The sequence below is a fragment of the Dromiciops gliroides genome, chromosome 4 (genome assembly GCF_019393635.1).
Source record: "Dromiciops gliroides isolate mDroGli1 chromosome 4, mDroGli1.pri, whole genome shotgun sequence".
In the NCBI taxonomy this organism is placed as follows: Eukaryota; Metazoa; Chordata; class Mammalia; order Microbiotheria; family Microbiotheriidae; genus Dromiciops; species Dromiciops gliroides.
The window spans coordinates 255,595,924-255,609,895 of record NC_057864.1 but is presented as its reverse complement, the minus strand read 5'-3'; the positions used below and the strand labels follow the sequence as shown (position 1 = coordinate 255,609,895).

General features: G+C 41.8%; 2 protein-coding genes across 6 annotated transcripts in view; one reads left to right on the top strand and one right to left on the bottom strand.

The window, feature by feature from the left end:
- The window catches only part of USP49 (ubiquitin specific peptidase 49), a 135,527-nt gene extending 127,474 nt beyond the window's left edge, over positions 1 to 8,053 (top strand). For all 4 annotated transcript variants that reach the window (XM_043962758.1, XM_043962757.1, XM_043962756.1 and 1 more), the window contains 3 exons: positions 2,557 to 2,665; positions 3,411 to 3,616; positions 4,789 to 8,053. In XM_043962758.1, coding sequence (XP_043818693.1) covers positions 2,557 to 2,665; positions 3,411 to 3,616; positions 4,789 to 4,979 — 506 coding nt within the window. In that variant the 3' untranslated portion in view covers positions 4,980 to 8,053. The remainder of the gene's footprint in view (positions 1 to 2,556; positions 2,666 to 3,410; positions 3,617 to 4,788) is intronic.
- A 3,863-nt stretch (positions 8,054 to 11,916) lies between these two features.
- On the bottom strand, positions 11,917 to 13,772 carry TOMM6 (translocase of outer mitochondrial membrane 6). 2 transcript variants are annotated; one of them, XM_043963890.1, is made up of 3 exons: positions 13,546 to 13,772; positions 12,433 to 12,537; positions 11,917 to 12,304 (listed from the first exon to the last, which is right to left on the bottom strand). In XM_043963890.1, the coding sequence occupies exons 1-2, from the start codon at positions 13,686 to 13,688 to the stop codon at positions 12,441 to 12,443; spliced, it is 240 nt and encodes a 79-aa protein (XP_043819825.1). In that variant the 5' UTR covers positions 13,689 to 13,772; the 3' UTR covers positions 11,917 to 12,304; positions 12,433 to 12,440. The 2 variants fall into 2 exon arrangements, with proteins under 2 accessions (XP_043819825.1, XP_043819826.1); XM_043963891.1 differs by having other exon boundaries at positions 11,917 to 12,253.
- Positions 13,773 to 13,972: the final 200 nt, after the last annotated feature.

Genomic DNA, 13,972 nt, shown 5'->3' with positions numbered 1-13,972 from the left:
TTTGAAAAACAAAACAAAAACAAAAACTGCAGTCATACACAATGTCCCATACCTGTAGATGGCCTATATCTGAGGGGAAGGTGGTGGGAAGCAAGTTTTGGTCACATTTCTACATTTCTATCTTTTTGGGGCCAAGTTCATTCTTTAAAATTTCACAACATTCATTTTCAATTGTTTTGTAGTTGTTTTTCTAGTTACAGTATTGTAGTCATTGTGTATACTGTTTTTCTGACTTTAGGACAAATATCCACATCTTAGCTGAGAAAACAGGCTTAGCAACATCAGTCTTGCCCATTGTACACAAATCCAGGCTTCCCACTTCCAAAGGCAGCCTAGGTGCCCTCCCCCCTCTACTGTTTTGAGGGTGAAATATTTGCTAAAGAAAAAAAAAGATGGGAGAAGGGTCTAGATAATGTGCATAAAGTTATTAAAATTAGGAATATATTATGAAATCAAATTAAACTAAAACAGTTAATCAGCTGTCATACAAATGTTTTCCTTACATAGTATCAATAAATTGGAATAAACTCAAAAAAACAAAAACAAAAACAAAACAAAACAAAAAAAAACCAAATAGCTTGTGAGAAGTCATCTGGTTATGATTTGCTACACTTGGTGTGGTACTGATGATATGGCATGGCAGCAGAAATGCTGGTCTCTGAAGATAGGGAGACCATGATATCAGCAGGTCAGAGACAATCAGCAGGCACCATGGGGAGCCACCCACTAATTTCACATCCCCTTCCATTCACATATTTAATTAAAATAACAGCAGTCATCATGAATGGCTACAGAGATGGCTTCTGATGAAAATTAAGATGCCCTTCATTCCATGACTTATCTCCTGAAATATTGCAGTACATCTCCCTACATGATCCAGCAACTTTACCTGCCCTTTGTGGCATTTGAATAATGATTCTACTTTGGATCTGGTCACCCTCAGCCAGTCTGCCAACTTCACCCTGCATTTTTAGTAGGGTTTTTTGTCAGGGGTGAAAAATGGGGGTGGTTGTCAGATCAAGCACAGCACCAAAATATAGAACCCTGTCCATGGTATAGACAAATTGTGTTGAAGAAAGATCTTATTTAAATGCTTTGTTAATTATGAATCCTTATTTCCCCTCTTTCCTATTAACCCCAAACAGAACTTTTTTCTCCATCTTATTTCACTTATGCACAAGAACCTGAGTTGAAAATCTTTCTCAGTAGACATTTTGTGGACCTACCGTGAGGCCCACCACCTTTTAGCGTCATGTACTTTTATCTTGAGTGCAAGGCAAACTTTCCACTTATATATAATATATTATATGACCTCATCCATCAGTTTCAGGAAAATGTTACTTCAGATGAAACTATGTTATGGGACAGTTATTTGCATAGCAACATTGTTAGAATTTTTTTTCATGGTTCCAGACCTATGATCTTATTGGTATAGGGAACCCCCCACAAGGAAATTCCATCTACCAATGCAGATTGGAAGTTATTCTGAAATGTGTGCCTAGAGTACTGGCAGGTTAAGTGATTTACAGTTCAGCAATGTGCTGTGGCAAGGGGAGAATTTTAACTCGAGACTCCCTATTAGGCTGGTTTTCTATTTACTACAGCACACTACACTGCACTACTGTGCAGCCAAAATTTGGACTATTAAAAACTCAAAACTGGTCTTTATGGATACCTGAGTCCAAAGGGGATTCTAGAAACAAATTCCCGTACATAAATGAGACCTTGAGAAAGCATTTGCAGTGACTGAGAGAAAGGAGCTAAAGAACTCAGAGATATCCTTGAAGTAGAGATGGGAAAGTGGTTAATTTTTCTCCACAAGAGTCCTCTAATATAGAGCTTGAGCAAAGTTCTTTGAGATGTTTGGACACTGTTCTATTCCCCTCCTTTCTCCTAACTATCCTCCCTTCCTCTCCATTACAATGAGTTCATTATTTGGAGTACTATTTCTACCAACATTTCCACACCTTAGTAGAGGGTTTCTTAAGTTGCAGTGGCTAAAATGGTAATTTTGTCACCAAATAAGGTAGTGAGCCTAAATTCAGTGTGATCCCTGCACACCAGTATGTCACTGGGTCTTGTGCTTAAAACCTTTCCAGCTTGGTGTGGGATCTCCCCAAGCTTAATTATACTCTGCTGGCATAACCTTTGATAACCCTTTTCCTAGTAGGCTTAGTTTGAATACAATTGTAGTAGAGGATAAAATAAGAGAACAATAATATATTTTCAAAGTGTGTGCATTTTGTTGTAGTGAAATTTTATTTTATATAATCCTAATACATAGCATCCACAATATGTATCCATGCATTTATTGTTGCCATGAGATTTCAAAACTTTTAACTCTCATGTGCAAATCCCACCCCCCACAAGTACATAGGGTTACAGTAACATTCTTTGGTGTCTGATTTATAAATCCATGTTACCAAGAGAGTATCTTTTTGTCGTTACGAATGTGCTGCTGCTAGGAGATTTAAAAGCAGGGGGGAAATGGATCCTTTTCCCAACAAAATGCTGATTCAGTAAATAACTTGTTTTATCCCTACTCCAACCATGCAGGCAGACGGCGTAAATCCTCTCCCAAGCCCCTGGTTCTGAGTGAAGCTAGAAAGCAGTTAATGATCTACAGACTACCTCAGGTTCTCAGGCTGCACCTTAAACGATTCAGGTGAGTATCTCTTAGGAGTCACAGGTGCTGGTAAACCGTGGGAATCTCTGCTTTGGGAGGCTTTAGTTAAGTCCCTTTAGGGTTGGAAAAGGGAAAGTTGCTCCTTTGAGATCCTTGGACTCCCTATGGAGTTCAAGGGAAACTGAACATCTCATCCACAGTGAGTCTGTGTTGATGCAACAGCAGGGGACTTACATATCTGCTCCCTTGGCTCTGTTTAATTGGACTATCTGCTTTTGGTTTGTCTGCACAAAGCTTCTCTGGAATTGCTTAGATTTTATGTGGAACCATCTCTAGGATAGAATAAGACAGGAACTTTGTAGTAGATGAAAAGGCTGGGGGTGGGAGAGGGGAGACAGGGCATGGAAGGACAGTGAAGAATTATTAACCAAATGGATTAGTTAGGGATTTCTATCTTCACAGCATATTTTGAACACTGATTAATCTACCTTCAGAGTGTGTGTTTGAGAAAAAAATTTATAGATGAGGATACACGCAGAAGAAAAGCCAAATGTTCTACATACAGTACACCCTTGTCTAGGTTTGTGTACATTTCCACTAGTGAAAAGAATTTTGTAGAATACTGATTATACAGTAGCAGTGAAAATAGTAAACTGGGCTATATTCCAAGCCATCTCCATCACCACCACCCCACCACACACGCACATATGCATACCACTTTTTGTAAGTATTTATCTGCCTTGCTTCTGATGGAGCCTTATATGTACATACATGCCTGTTTTAGGTGGTCTGGACGTAATCACCGTGAGAAGATTGGGGTCCATGTCGTCTTTGACCAGGTATTAACCATGGAACCTTACTGCTGCAGGGACACTCTCTCCTCTCTTGACAAAGAGACCTTTGCCTATGACCTCTCCGCAGTGGTGATGCATCACGGGAAAGGGTTTGGCTCAGGACACTACACAGCATATTGCTACAACACAGAGGGAGGTGCGTGTACCTTTTTCCAGGGTGTGGACACCATAAATTGTCAGTGTGTTCATGTGTGTGCTGTCTTTGCCATTCAAGTCCTATATAGTGCAAATCTCTAGCTTTCTGTAGGAGGAAGATCAAAGCCATTAAAATCTAATGGATAAAGATTTGAGTCACAGTTCTAGTTTGATCTACTACTGACTTACATACCTTTCAGTCTTCCCATCAGAAATGGGGAAACAACAATATCACAGGATAGGAATCACAGGCTGACAGAATAGCAAAACTAGGAGAAATTAAAGAGACCATCTGGTCCAAGCCCCTCATTTTATAGAATAGGAAACAGACCCAGAAAGATTGTGTAACTAGCCCAAGCAAACTCACATGAGCGCAGGGTTTGATTACAGGCCTTCTGAACCCAAGCCTGGTGTTCCTTCCATTCTGCTTTGACCTCCCTTTTCATGGTATGTACTGTTTCTAAAGGTATCGTCAGTTATGTGTTAATTAAATTTCTTAGCTATATAGAGAAAAATGATGAGGAATAATGTGGTTTTCTGACTCTTCCTTTTACAGGAATGGTCTGGTCCCCTCTCTAGGCCAATAAGAATTCTAGAATGATCAAAAGTAAAAAGAAAAATATATAAATGTCATTTTTCACATAAAACTATTTTGTCATCAAATTTGTCAGCCATTTGAATATCAGAAATGATTGGGAACCCCCTGAATTCTAGGGATATTCACAAAGTTGAATCTAAGCAAATTCTAGTTCTCAGTATTCGACCAATTCTTGATGATTCCTGGATAATTTACCTAGTCTATGGATTGTCCAAGACCCTTTGCAGCCTCTTTCTTCTTTCCAACCCCTCTCCTCCTATCCTTGACTATTTTACCACCTCTTAATACCTTCTCCAAAGCAGGAAGAAAAGGGAGGATGGAAATTAGTCCATTTGTTCTCTTGTGAGCAGCATTACTGTTATTAATTTTGATGGGGAAGAAGATTGACATTAATGTTCAAAACGGAATTTTCAAAGTCTCTATGGGTTTTACTCATCTACTGTCTTCAGTAGAAAGATTCAAGAATTGGCTACCTTTAGAATTTTTCTGCTCCTTCCTTTCATCTTGTCTCAACTGCTGCTTTAAAAGCAGGAAGGTTGGGTAGTAATTCTCTTTCTTTCCTTTTGGTTTCCTAGGTTTTTGGGTCCACTGTAACGACTCCAAGCTGAATGTATGTAGTGTCGAGGAAGTGTGCAAAACCCAGGCCTACATCCTTTTTTACACTCAAAGAACAGTGCAGGGCAATGCAGGAATCTCTGAAACCCAACTCCAAGCTCAGGTGCGGTCCAGCAACAGTGATGAGAACAGAAGATTGACATTCCCCTGAAGGGATCATGGTCACCTCTGGCTTGTTTTTGAAACCATCGGTGTTCGTACATCTTTCCTCTTTGTAGGAATTAAGGCTGACTGAAGGAACAGATTTGCTACACTCTGGGGTCAAGAATAGGAGTTGTCAGGCTATTCAGTCCTGTCATGAAAATTTGTAGTCAGTTTCTTTTTAATGTATTTGGATATTCCCCATCTTCCATAAAACAGAACAAAAGGAACAGCCTCTTCAGTCATCATCTTTTATCAACTTCTCTCCATTACAAAAGGGATCCTGGTATAGGGAGATAGATGTAAAATGATGATGTCCAACAAGGAGAGAAGCCTTGTTGTCATCTCTCCATTATGCCTTTTTCTCCCTCCTAAACAGTGCAAACCAGCACCATGAGCAGGTACAGCCCAGGCTAAAGGTTACTACCAGGTGAGAAGGAGTCCTGGACTTGAGCCAACTGCCTTATCAGGCTGGTTACCCAGGGTTTACACTAGATAACACATGTCTCAGGCCTGGGTAGTTGGGTAGTTTGCAGTTTAAGGATTTGGCTCTTACAGCAGGGGATTTGGATAAATGAGTGCTAGGCATTTGCCAGTCCAGGCTAAACACTTGGCTGGGGAATCATTGCAATTGTGTGCTAAAGGAGAAAAAAGAAAACCACATGAAGAGTGCCCATGGAACACTTTGAAAAAAAAAAATCCTATGACCTACCCATTGCTCATTTGTGCACCACCTCTGGGACGCCTATTGCTTCACTTAGTGGCAGAAAGGGCAGCTCCCAGGAGTGCAACAAGATCAGGAAAGACCATCCACTGCACCCCACTCCTCATTACTGATAAGGCTTAGAGCTGTAGATTTAAATCTTGAGCCTGGGCCTGAGATGTTTAAGTCTGTCCTTGGGTCAGCCTCGTATTCCTGAGGCTTCCCCAGAAGTCAGGTCATTGGGAATAGGGAAGCCCTTCAGTCCAGCGTTCTACTTGAATGGTTTTCGCCACTTTCCACAGCCCCAGTCCACTGACAATACAGACATCACAAAGAGTGTGGGCCTCCATGGGACTCTTGAAGATTCTGTCATCAGCAACTGTCCCTACTATGGCTGTGCAGCTTGCTGCTTTTGAGCCTGACCAGATCCCACCCACATTTCTTGGGAATTCCAGATCATTCAGGACTATACTACCTGTCAGAGAATTAAAAGCTGATGAGACCCAGGGGCTGGGGAAATGTACCTTACTCTTTAAATGGGATCTGTAGCAAAAATTGTAATGGGAGTTTCCCAGGTTGACCTTAAATGCGAATGTACCCTACTTACTAACCAGCCACCACCACTGAGCTTATCTTCTGAGCCCTTTGGCTGTGGCAACCCTATTGAAAGTAAAGTGCAAACCGTCACAGCATTGTAGCTGTTGCTTCAGTGAATGAAGCCTCAGCGTATCACTATGAATGCTCATCTTTTGACTGAGTATATCACATTAATGTTTGAATTCAGGTAGAGGTACAGCTGTCAATTGAATGGAGTAAGTGTGGAAGGGAGTTTGGGAGGGAGGAAAGTTGGGGGGAGGGGAGGGAGGAGGCTGAAGAAAGAGGGCAGGTTCAGCCTTGCTCATCAATCAGATTCCCCAGGCAGATCTGGAGTGTTTGCTGCTGACCTCTTTTGAGATGGCCTCTCCCAAATGACCTACCAAACAGCACTGAGATGTGGAAACATTACAGACAAAGGATGGCTTACCCTGGGAGGGAAGGGAGTGACTAACTATACTTTGAATTAAACTTGCTTTTTCCAACACTGTGAGGTTTCTGTAATATTTAGCTTTTATTTGGAAGCGATAGCGTATAGCATTTTTTATGCTGTTTGGTTTATGTTGTCTCCTGCAGGCTTCTTTATATAAGCTTTGCCCAGGGCTCGCTCTCTACTGTACACTGTTTTAAAGTGTCACGGCTGCCAGGGCCACCAGAGGAGGTTCTGATATGGAGTTAAGCTCTCGAGGCCCAAATTGTTAATCAACACAATTGGGAACAATGTTCTTCATGGTGACGGCAAAACCCATTTACCCCAAGAGCTAAAGATAGTAAACCTGTTAAAAGGAAAATAAGAATTGTGCCTCATCTTTCACTGAATCCTATATTTATTATTCTAGAATCATAGAAATTTTAAAAAGATAGAAAGGACTACTAGAGTACCTACTCCATTCCTCTGGCAAGTCCAGGGGGAAATTGTTTTTAAAAGATAAAAAGCAACACAATGTGATAGGTTAATACAAATACTCAAATGTAATTTTTAAAAAAAATAGTTTTATACCAAATAATTATAAGGATTATTAAGCTGATTAAAGAATGTGTAAAGTAAATGCTTTAACTTGGCCAAGTACCAATAGATCAAAATGATTTTTTAAAAAAACCTTTTAAAAAATTAGATGATATAGAAACATGAGAAATACCATCCAAAGTACCCTGTCTCAGGCAGGACAGAGGTTCTAAGAGGCCAAGTCAGCACCAGAATCTAAATGAGAGTAGAATCTGAGCTGAAATTTTGAAAACCAAGGCTTCCTTCCCACTGGGTAAGTCAGCTCAAATTTCAAAGCTCAAATGAAAGATGTTAAGAGTAAAATGCCCTTTTAAAATTTATGTAAATCTTGGATGTAGACAAGTCTTAGTTGTGTTTTGCTTTTCAACAAGAGAAAAGAAAGTTAAGAACCTAGTAAGACTTGTAAGTAAAGGCCACCAAATCTAATCCAAGTTCTACTGAAACCTCATGGACCCACTTTGCTCCAAAGAGCAAGGAAGTGCTTCATTAAAATCTCATTCCCAGAACACTTGCCACTTGGCCAGCACATTTACTTTCCACTATGATCTGCTTTCCCTGATGAAGGCATCCTGGCCCCAAAAGGTGTTTTACCTCCAACTAGTTTGACCTTGATATTTTCATTCACCCTGAGGCAAGCATGTGTGCTAATGTATTGTTAACCAACAATTAACCCTCAGGCAGTCAAGAACTGAAGCCCTTATAGAACTGGCAGGGCCCCCCTCTCAGGGTAGGAGGCAGTGCCACACTGTAAATTTCCAGATGTCTCTCAAAATGTCAAAAATAAAATTGGAAACTGTAGAAGTTTTAATGTGTCCTATGGACTCAATATCAGAGTTTATTTTTGTTTTGAAAGTCAATGATTGTAAAAAGTTCCCTACTCTGGCTTGGTCCAGCCATGTGCAGGAAAAGACCATGTAGTCTGGGGTTGGCTGGCTAGCACAACAGTGGTTCTTTGCTCCAGCTGGGCCCCAAATAAGCTCAAGCAGAAGTTTGACAGTAGTCACATAATGAGAACTTTTTTGGGGGGGCGGGGTGGGAGGAAGGCCAGAGCAGGGGGTGCAGGGTGGGGGTGGGAAGGGAATTTACTTTATTGATAAAGCTATGTGAACTAATTTTATACAATTCATGAAATTTGGTGCCTTGTACCCAGTTATGGTTTGCATGGGACATGAGACTTAAGGAAAGGATCCCCTCATCAGTCACGTGACAAAGGAGTTTGTGTGGTTTTTCAAGGACTTTTAGTACCTTTTTTTTTTTTAAACATTTCATACCTCTGTGAATGGAAGTTGTTCTTACCAGCAGTTCTCAATTTGGTGTATTTTACTGTACTGTTGTCCAAAATCTTTGTGTTTGTGATTATTCAAAGGCAGATTTTTACCCTCTCCCTTCTTCCTTCACTCAAGTTGTCTGTTGCATATGGTAACTCAGGCCTTTTCTAAATCAGATTGAGAGGACTACCCTTCCCCAAACACATCCTATCTTTCTTTCTAAAAAGAAAAATCTTCCCCCCAGGGGTATGAGGGTTAAGTGACTTGCCCAGGGTCACACAGCTAGTAAGTGTCAAGTGTCTGAGGTCGGATTTGAACTCGGGCCCTCCTGAATCCAGGGCAGATGCTTTATCCACTGCCCCAACCTAGCTGCCCCCCCCATCCTATCTTTCCTAGGAGACTTGTGTTCAGTCTAGTGTGGGAGGAGGTACAGAGCACAAATTTTTAGAAAAGGATTTTCACTTTCTAACAATGACAGAGGTGCTGCTAAAAGTTAAAGTTAAAAGCAACACAAAATTGGTTCCTCCTGAAATGGACCAAGTGTGGAATGAAGTTCTTTGCACAGAATTCTAAGCATCAGTATGATAAATGCAACAGTTCCCCACATGTGAATGTTACAGCTTTTATGTAGGTCCAGCTGTATTATTTAATTGGACAGCTCAACATTACCTTCCCACTCACTCCCATCCCCTATCTCCTAAATCCCTTGGAGAAGACAACCACAAGCACATGTAGTTTGTCCAGCCAGCTAGGAGGAAGGTAAAGAAACCTGTTAATTTAACCCTGACCAGTAGTGTTAACACTGGATATGTAAGAGGCATTCCATGAGATGATTTTTAAATACCATACTATCTAAAACCCATTTGACAATTTGTATATTGTCAACTTTGTGAAGGTGATGTCTTAGACAAAGCTTCCATAGACAGCAGTTTTCCTGCAAGGAAGCCAGCCACATACCCACAATGTGGATGAGTTTTAAGTTATTTAAAATGCTTTTGGAAGTTTCTAAATACAACCATAGGTTTACATCTTAAATGCAGAATTTGCCCATTAGCAGAGGTCTTGGACTTCAACTGTCTTTGAACCTCACTTAAAGCTTTACATGTGTTGTAGCTGCATTTATTCAAAGGGCGATTTTTTTTTTTTTGCTGCCTCATTGTTTCCTTTATCTTGGATCTTAGAAAGCATTTTCCAATTTAATATCCATGGGGCCACTTTAAGAGACAGCATTTTTTGATATTACAAATCACAGCTTCTGTAAGACTGAAGGGATCGTATTTATGAGTTGTTTGGCTTGGAGGAAATATGAGGTATACAGACACCAAATGGTAGCAAAATCTTAACTGACAATTGGATAGGAAATAGAAACCAGCATTTCCCACAGCTGATGGTTACCAGGAAACTTAGTTCCCTTTTGGAATTTGCTGGTTCATTCCTTGTACTGGCACCAAATTCCTAACTCTTTGCAGCACCTGTTTTATACAAAAACTTCCCACCTGCATTGTTGGAAATAAGTCCAAATTCCCCCAAGTTTTTTAAAATGTTAATAGTAAGGTGCTATTAAGATTAAATATTAAGTGATCTGAATGGAGCTCTTTTTCTCTTGCAGTGACTTAAGAACTTTTACTGAATTTTGATTAATACCTCAAACTTAGATCTGATGTTTTAAATAAGCATTGGCTTTTGTGGGCTGTAAATTTTCCTTTAATACTATATGTTGGTTACTATTCCTTTAACGCTACTAGGTGATCATCCTATTGCCTAGAATGCCTATTGTGGCTTAAAATATTACCTGCCTTTACCACTGACAGCAGTAGCACCAAACCTTATCTTTGGTCTCATCTGCGCAATGCTTCTTTATTTTAACAATACTTTGTGCATCTGAGGTCAGAGCATCACTGTTCCACCCCACCCCAAATTAACCCAGAGAGCCTGATCTTTGTGGTCTGAACTTCTTGCTTAACCTATATCCCTGTTATTATCTGCTAGACTCATCGTTTCCTGTAATCAGATTTTCTGCTGCAAGGAACTTTGGAGAGCACATAGTCTGGCACGTTCATTTTATAGGTGAGGAAAATGAGGCCAAGAAAGGAGTTTGCCCAGTACTACATAGGTAGTAGTAGCAGTCTCCTGTTTACAGAAACATAACTACTCTTTTGGATATTCCTGTTGGGATTTGCCTTGCTAGGACCTAGGAAGAAAATTCTGTCTGTTTAGGTAAGTGGCAGGATTAGGATTCTAACAATGAATGAAAGAAAAATACCATCTCGAGGCAAATAATTAAGTTTCATGAGGGCAGACTCTAGGACGCATTGCATAGCACACACCAGATGCTTCCTAACAGTTTGGTGAAATGAAAGCCCCAGTCATCCAGTCCTACAGGAGATTCGGCTCCACAAAAATGACAGCTCCTATCTTCAAAGCACCAGACCAAATAAAAAAGGAACAAACTTGCCTAAGTGGGTACTGACTATACAGCTGGAGCTAAAAGAAAACGTCAGAGCCAAGGCCTCAGACGTGTTGCAGCTTCCAAACCTCAAAGGGGCTAGTTCCAAAATAAAGCCTTGATGGATCTAGGTCAGATCTTTAATTGGCTAAACCCAGCCTCTTCACCCAGCCCTTTTCCTCCTCTACAGGAGTCTCTCTAGGGCCTGTATTCCTTTCCAGTAACAACTTGGTCTTTAATGACCTCATTTGCCCCAGAAACTGAAATTTCGGAAGATGACAGCAGCCGAGGCGGCATCTACACTTGACATTTTTAAGCAGTGGAAGATTCTCCCTCAGATCTAAAAAACAACTCCTTGAATATTCCATTTATAAAGAACCTTGAGCTCATGTTCTAGATACTTCCATATTTGGTTCAGCAGTGTCTTTTTTCAAGTAGTCATTTTCATGCACCCCATCTGGGTTACAACACAATGACTGTGCTTCCCCACTGGTCTCTTATGTGTAAAACACACATATGTACTTCTCTGCCCTTACTGTCTCCAGACTTGAACCTGCATTCCAGCAAGTGTCCTAGTGGCAACTCTAAAACCTGCCTAAAGCACTAAAATGCTATGCAACACCAAACTGGCATCCCACCCACCCCGCTGAAATCCTGCTCAAATTTTATATTCCTCTTTGGTGAGTTTCACCCCACAATTATCAACATCAGTCTCTGATGGTTGCAATTTGCCTGGTCAGGATTTTTTGTTTTGTCCTCCCTTTAAATAAGCAGCTGACAAGTCCCCTCTTACAACCCATGATGGGGGCCTGTTCTCTTTTGGATGTGAAATATGAATCATGTTTTTATGATTTTTGTAAATCTTTACTCTTTTTACACCTTGTTTTTGTAAGCTGAAGTTTCTTATTAAAAGAATAAAAACCCAGTGTCTTTGTTGACTGTCTTTATTTCAAACATTTTAGGAGAAAAAAAATCTTTGTATAATCGAAGAGAACAGCAAATGCCACTTGCAACACACTCCTTGTTGGGCATCTGCCCAACCTGCAAGGATTTTGAAGATTTATACAATATATGGAGCAAAGGCAATATACCTCACACCATGCCTAAGTAGTGACAAGCTCTGACTGACCATAGACTGACCAAGGAAGAAAGATATCTACAGAAGGGAATGTAGCAAGTCTTAATCAGATCCGTGGTAGCCAGTCAAAGCAGATCTTCTGATGGTCATGTCATGGTCATAGCTGCAGGTTGGAGAGCTTCCAAGAAACTGCATTCAGATCACGAAAGGCAGTATTAGAAATGAAGTCACTAGTTACATCTGTGGAAAAAATACATTGGACTTGAATTTTAACTTTCCTGATCTTCACTCCCCTACACTCAATGGATGTACAGACCTGATAAATTTCCACGTGTTCTGATCATGTTCCTAATAGCTTGGGTACTTACCAGCTGTGCTACAGTCCTGGCTGGGGTGCCATCAAGTCAATGTCACTTAGGTTCCTAGCCAGCCAAACACCAGCAGCAAAGAGTCCCAAATTAACGATCAAATTCCTGGAAAACAGAGAAGCCTTTTAGTCCTACCATTGGTAATGTTATTTTTTTATGAAGGTTTAAGGGCAAAGGGCCTAATTTCCCTATAACATCCAGAGAAAAACATACTTTCTAGGGGAGGCAATAAAAGGGGACATTTAAAACTAACCCTTTCCTCTGATGCCAGGATTGTTATTTTCGGTGCTAATCCAAAGCACCCTAAAATTCAGGGAAAGTGTTGTCAAGGTATAGCTTAAGTGACAACTTAAAACTACTTACTGTGTCTTAAAGAACAGGAATTGCCTACCTCTGAAGAAAGGGCAGGCAGGGAAAAAATTCAAAAGCCATTACAGAGCCTCAGTTTCTGAATGGGATTCCCAGAAAAGCAGGTGGAGAAACTCAGGCACCAATGAGAGGGGGAGGTTTTAGGGTATATTAAGCAACCAGTCAAATCAATGACTAAGGTGTTGCGACCTCTCTGAACCGCCTTTCCTCGCCTGCAAGATGTGGAAAATAATGCTTTTACCTACATAACAGGTTTCCCACAAGGGAAAAGCCTCATATAAATGTTACAGCATTTATTTAAGTATAAGCTGTTAGAACAGTAAGTTCACATTTAAGGATAAAACGAGATAGGAGAAAGACGCCAAAGGAAATTCTCTCGGCCTGCCTGATGTTGGAGAAACGGAATTACAGACTTAGAGGACTTCAGAGTTCGTCTCGTCCAACTCCCCCTTTGTTTTACGGACGAAGAAAACGGGAAAAGCCACACAAAGTCCCTTCCTCACGCAGAGGAGGTGACTGTCCCAAGGTGACACCGCGGGTCAGTGGCAGAGCCAGGACTGGAGCCTGTGTCCCCGCGAATGCTTCTTGCCCAGCACCGCCCCTGTCCCCCCGCCCCTGCCGGGGTCCGGCTGTGGCTTTGGGAATCTCTTCTACAGCCACAGGGGAAGGAAAGAAGGGGGAACCACCCTGTCTCCGGTCGAGAAGGCGAGGGCGGCGTCTTCCTGGGGAAAGGGACCCCGTTACCTCCGGAAGTCGTTCCTGTCGGTGGCAAAGCGGTAGGCGCCCCGCAGCCATTCCCCGACTCCCTCCGGGGCTCCAGTCCCTCCGCCAGAGGCCACCGCTGGCGTCACTGCCTGAGGCGGCACCGAAGATCCGCTCGCAGCCATGGCAGGTAGCCCCAAGGGCTCAGCTCCACATGGGCGCAACTCACCAGCACGGCAGCTCGGCGCTCCTTGTTAGCGTCACTTCCGGCCAGGAGGTTTTTCCCCGCCCCTTCTTCCTCCCCCCCACCATCAGCCACAGGCAGGCAGCTCAAGGCCGGCAGGGGGCAAGCGAGCGCTACGGGCAGGACACGAGGTAGGGAAAGCGGGGCTCTTTGAGGCCCCGGGGCAGAATTGGTCACGCTGCCCAAGTGGTCGCTCACACACAGGGTCACTGGGCGGTCATTTTA

Excerpts from the sequence above, each read along its gene's own strand:
- TOMM6 (XM_043963890.1), bottom strand. The coding sequence starts at position 13,688 with ATGGCTGCGAGCGGATCTTCGGTGCCGCCTCAGGCAGTGACGCCAGCG. Across the intron at positions 12,538-13,545 it reads GACAGGAACGACTTCCGGAG|GAATTTGATCGTTAATTTGG; the intron begins GTAACGGGGTCC and ends TCTGTTTTCCAG.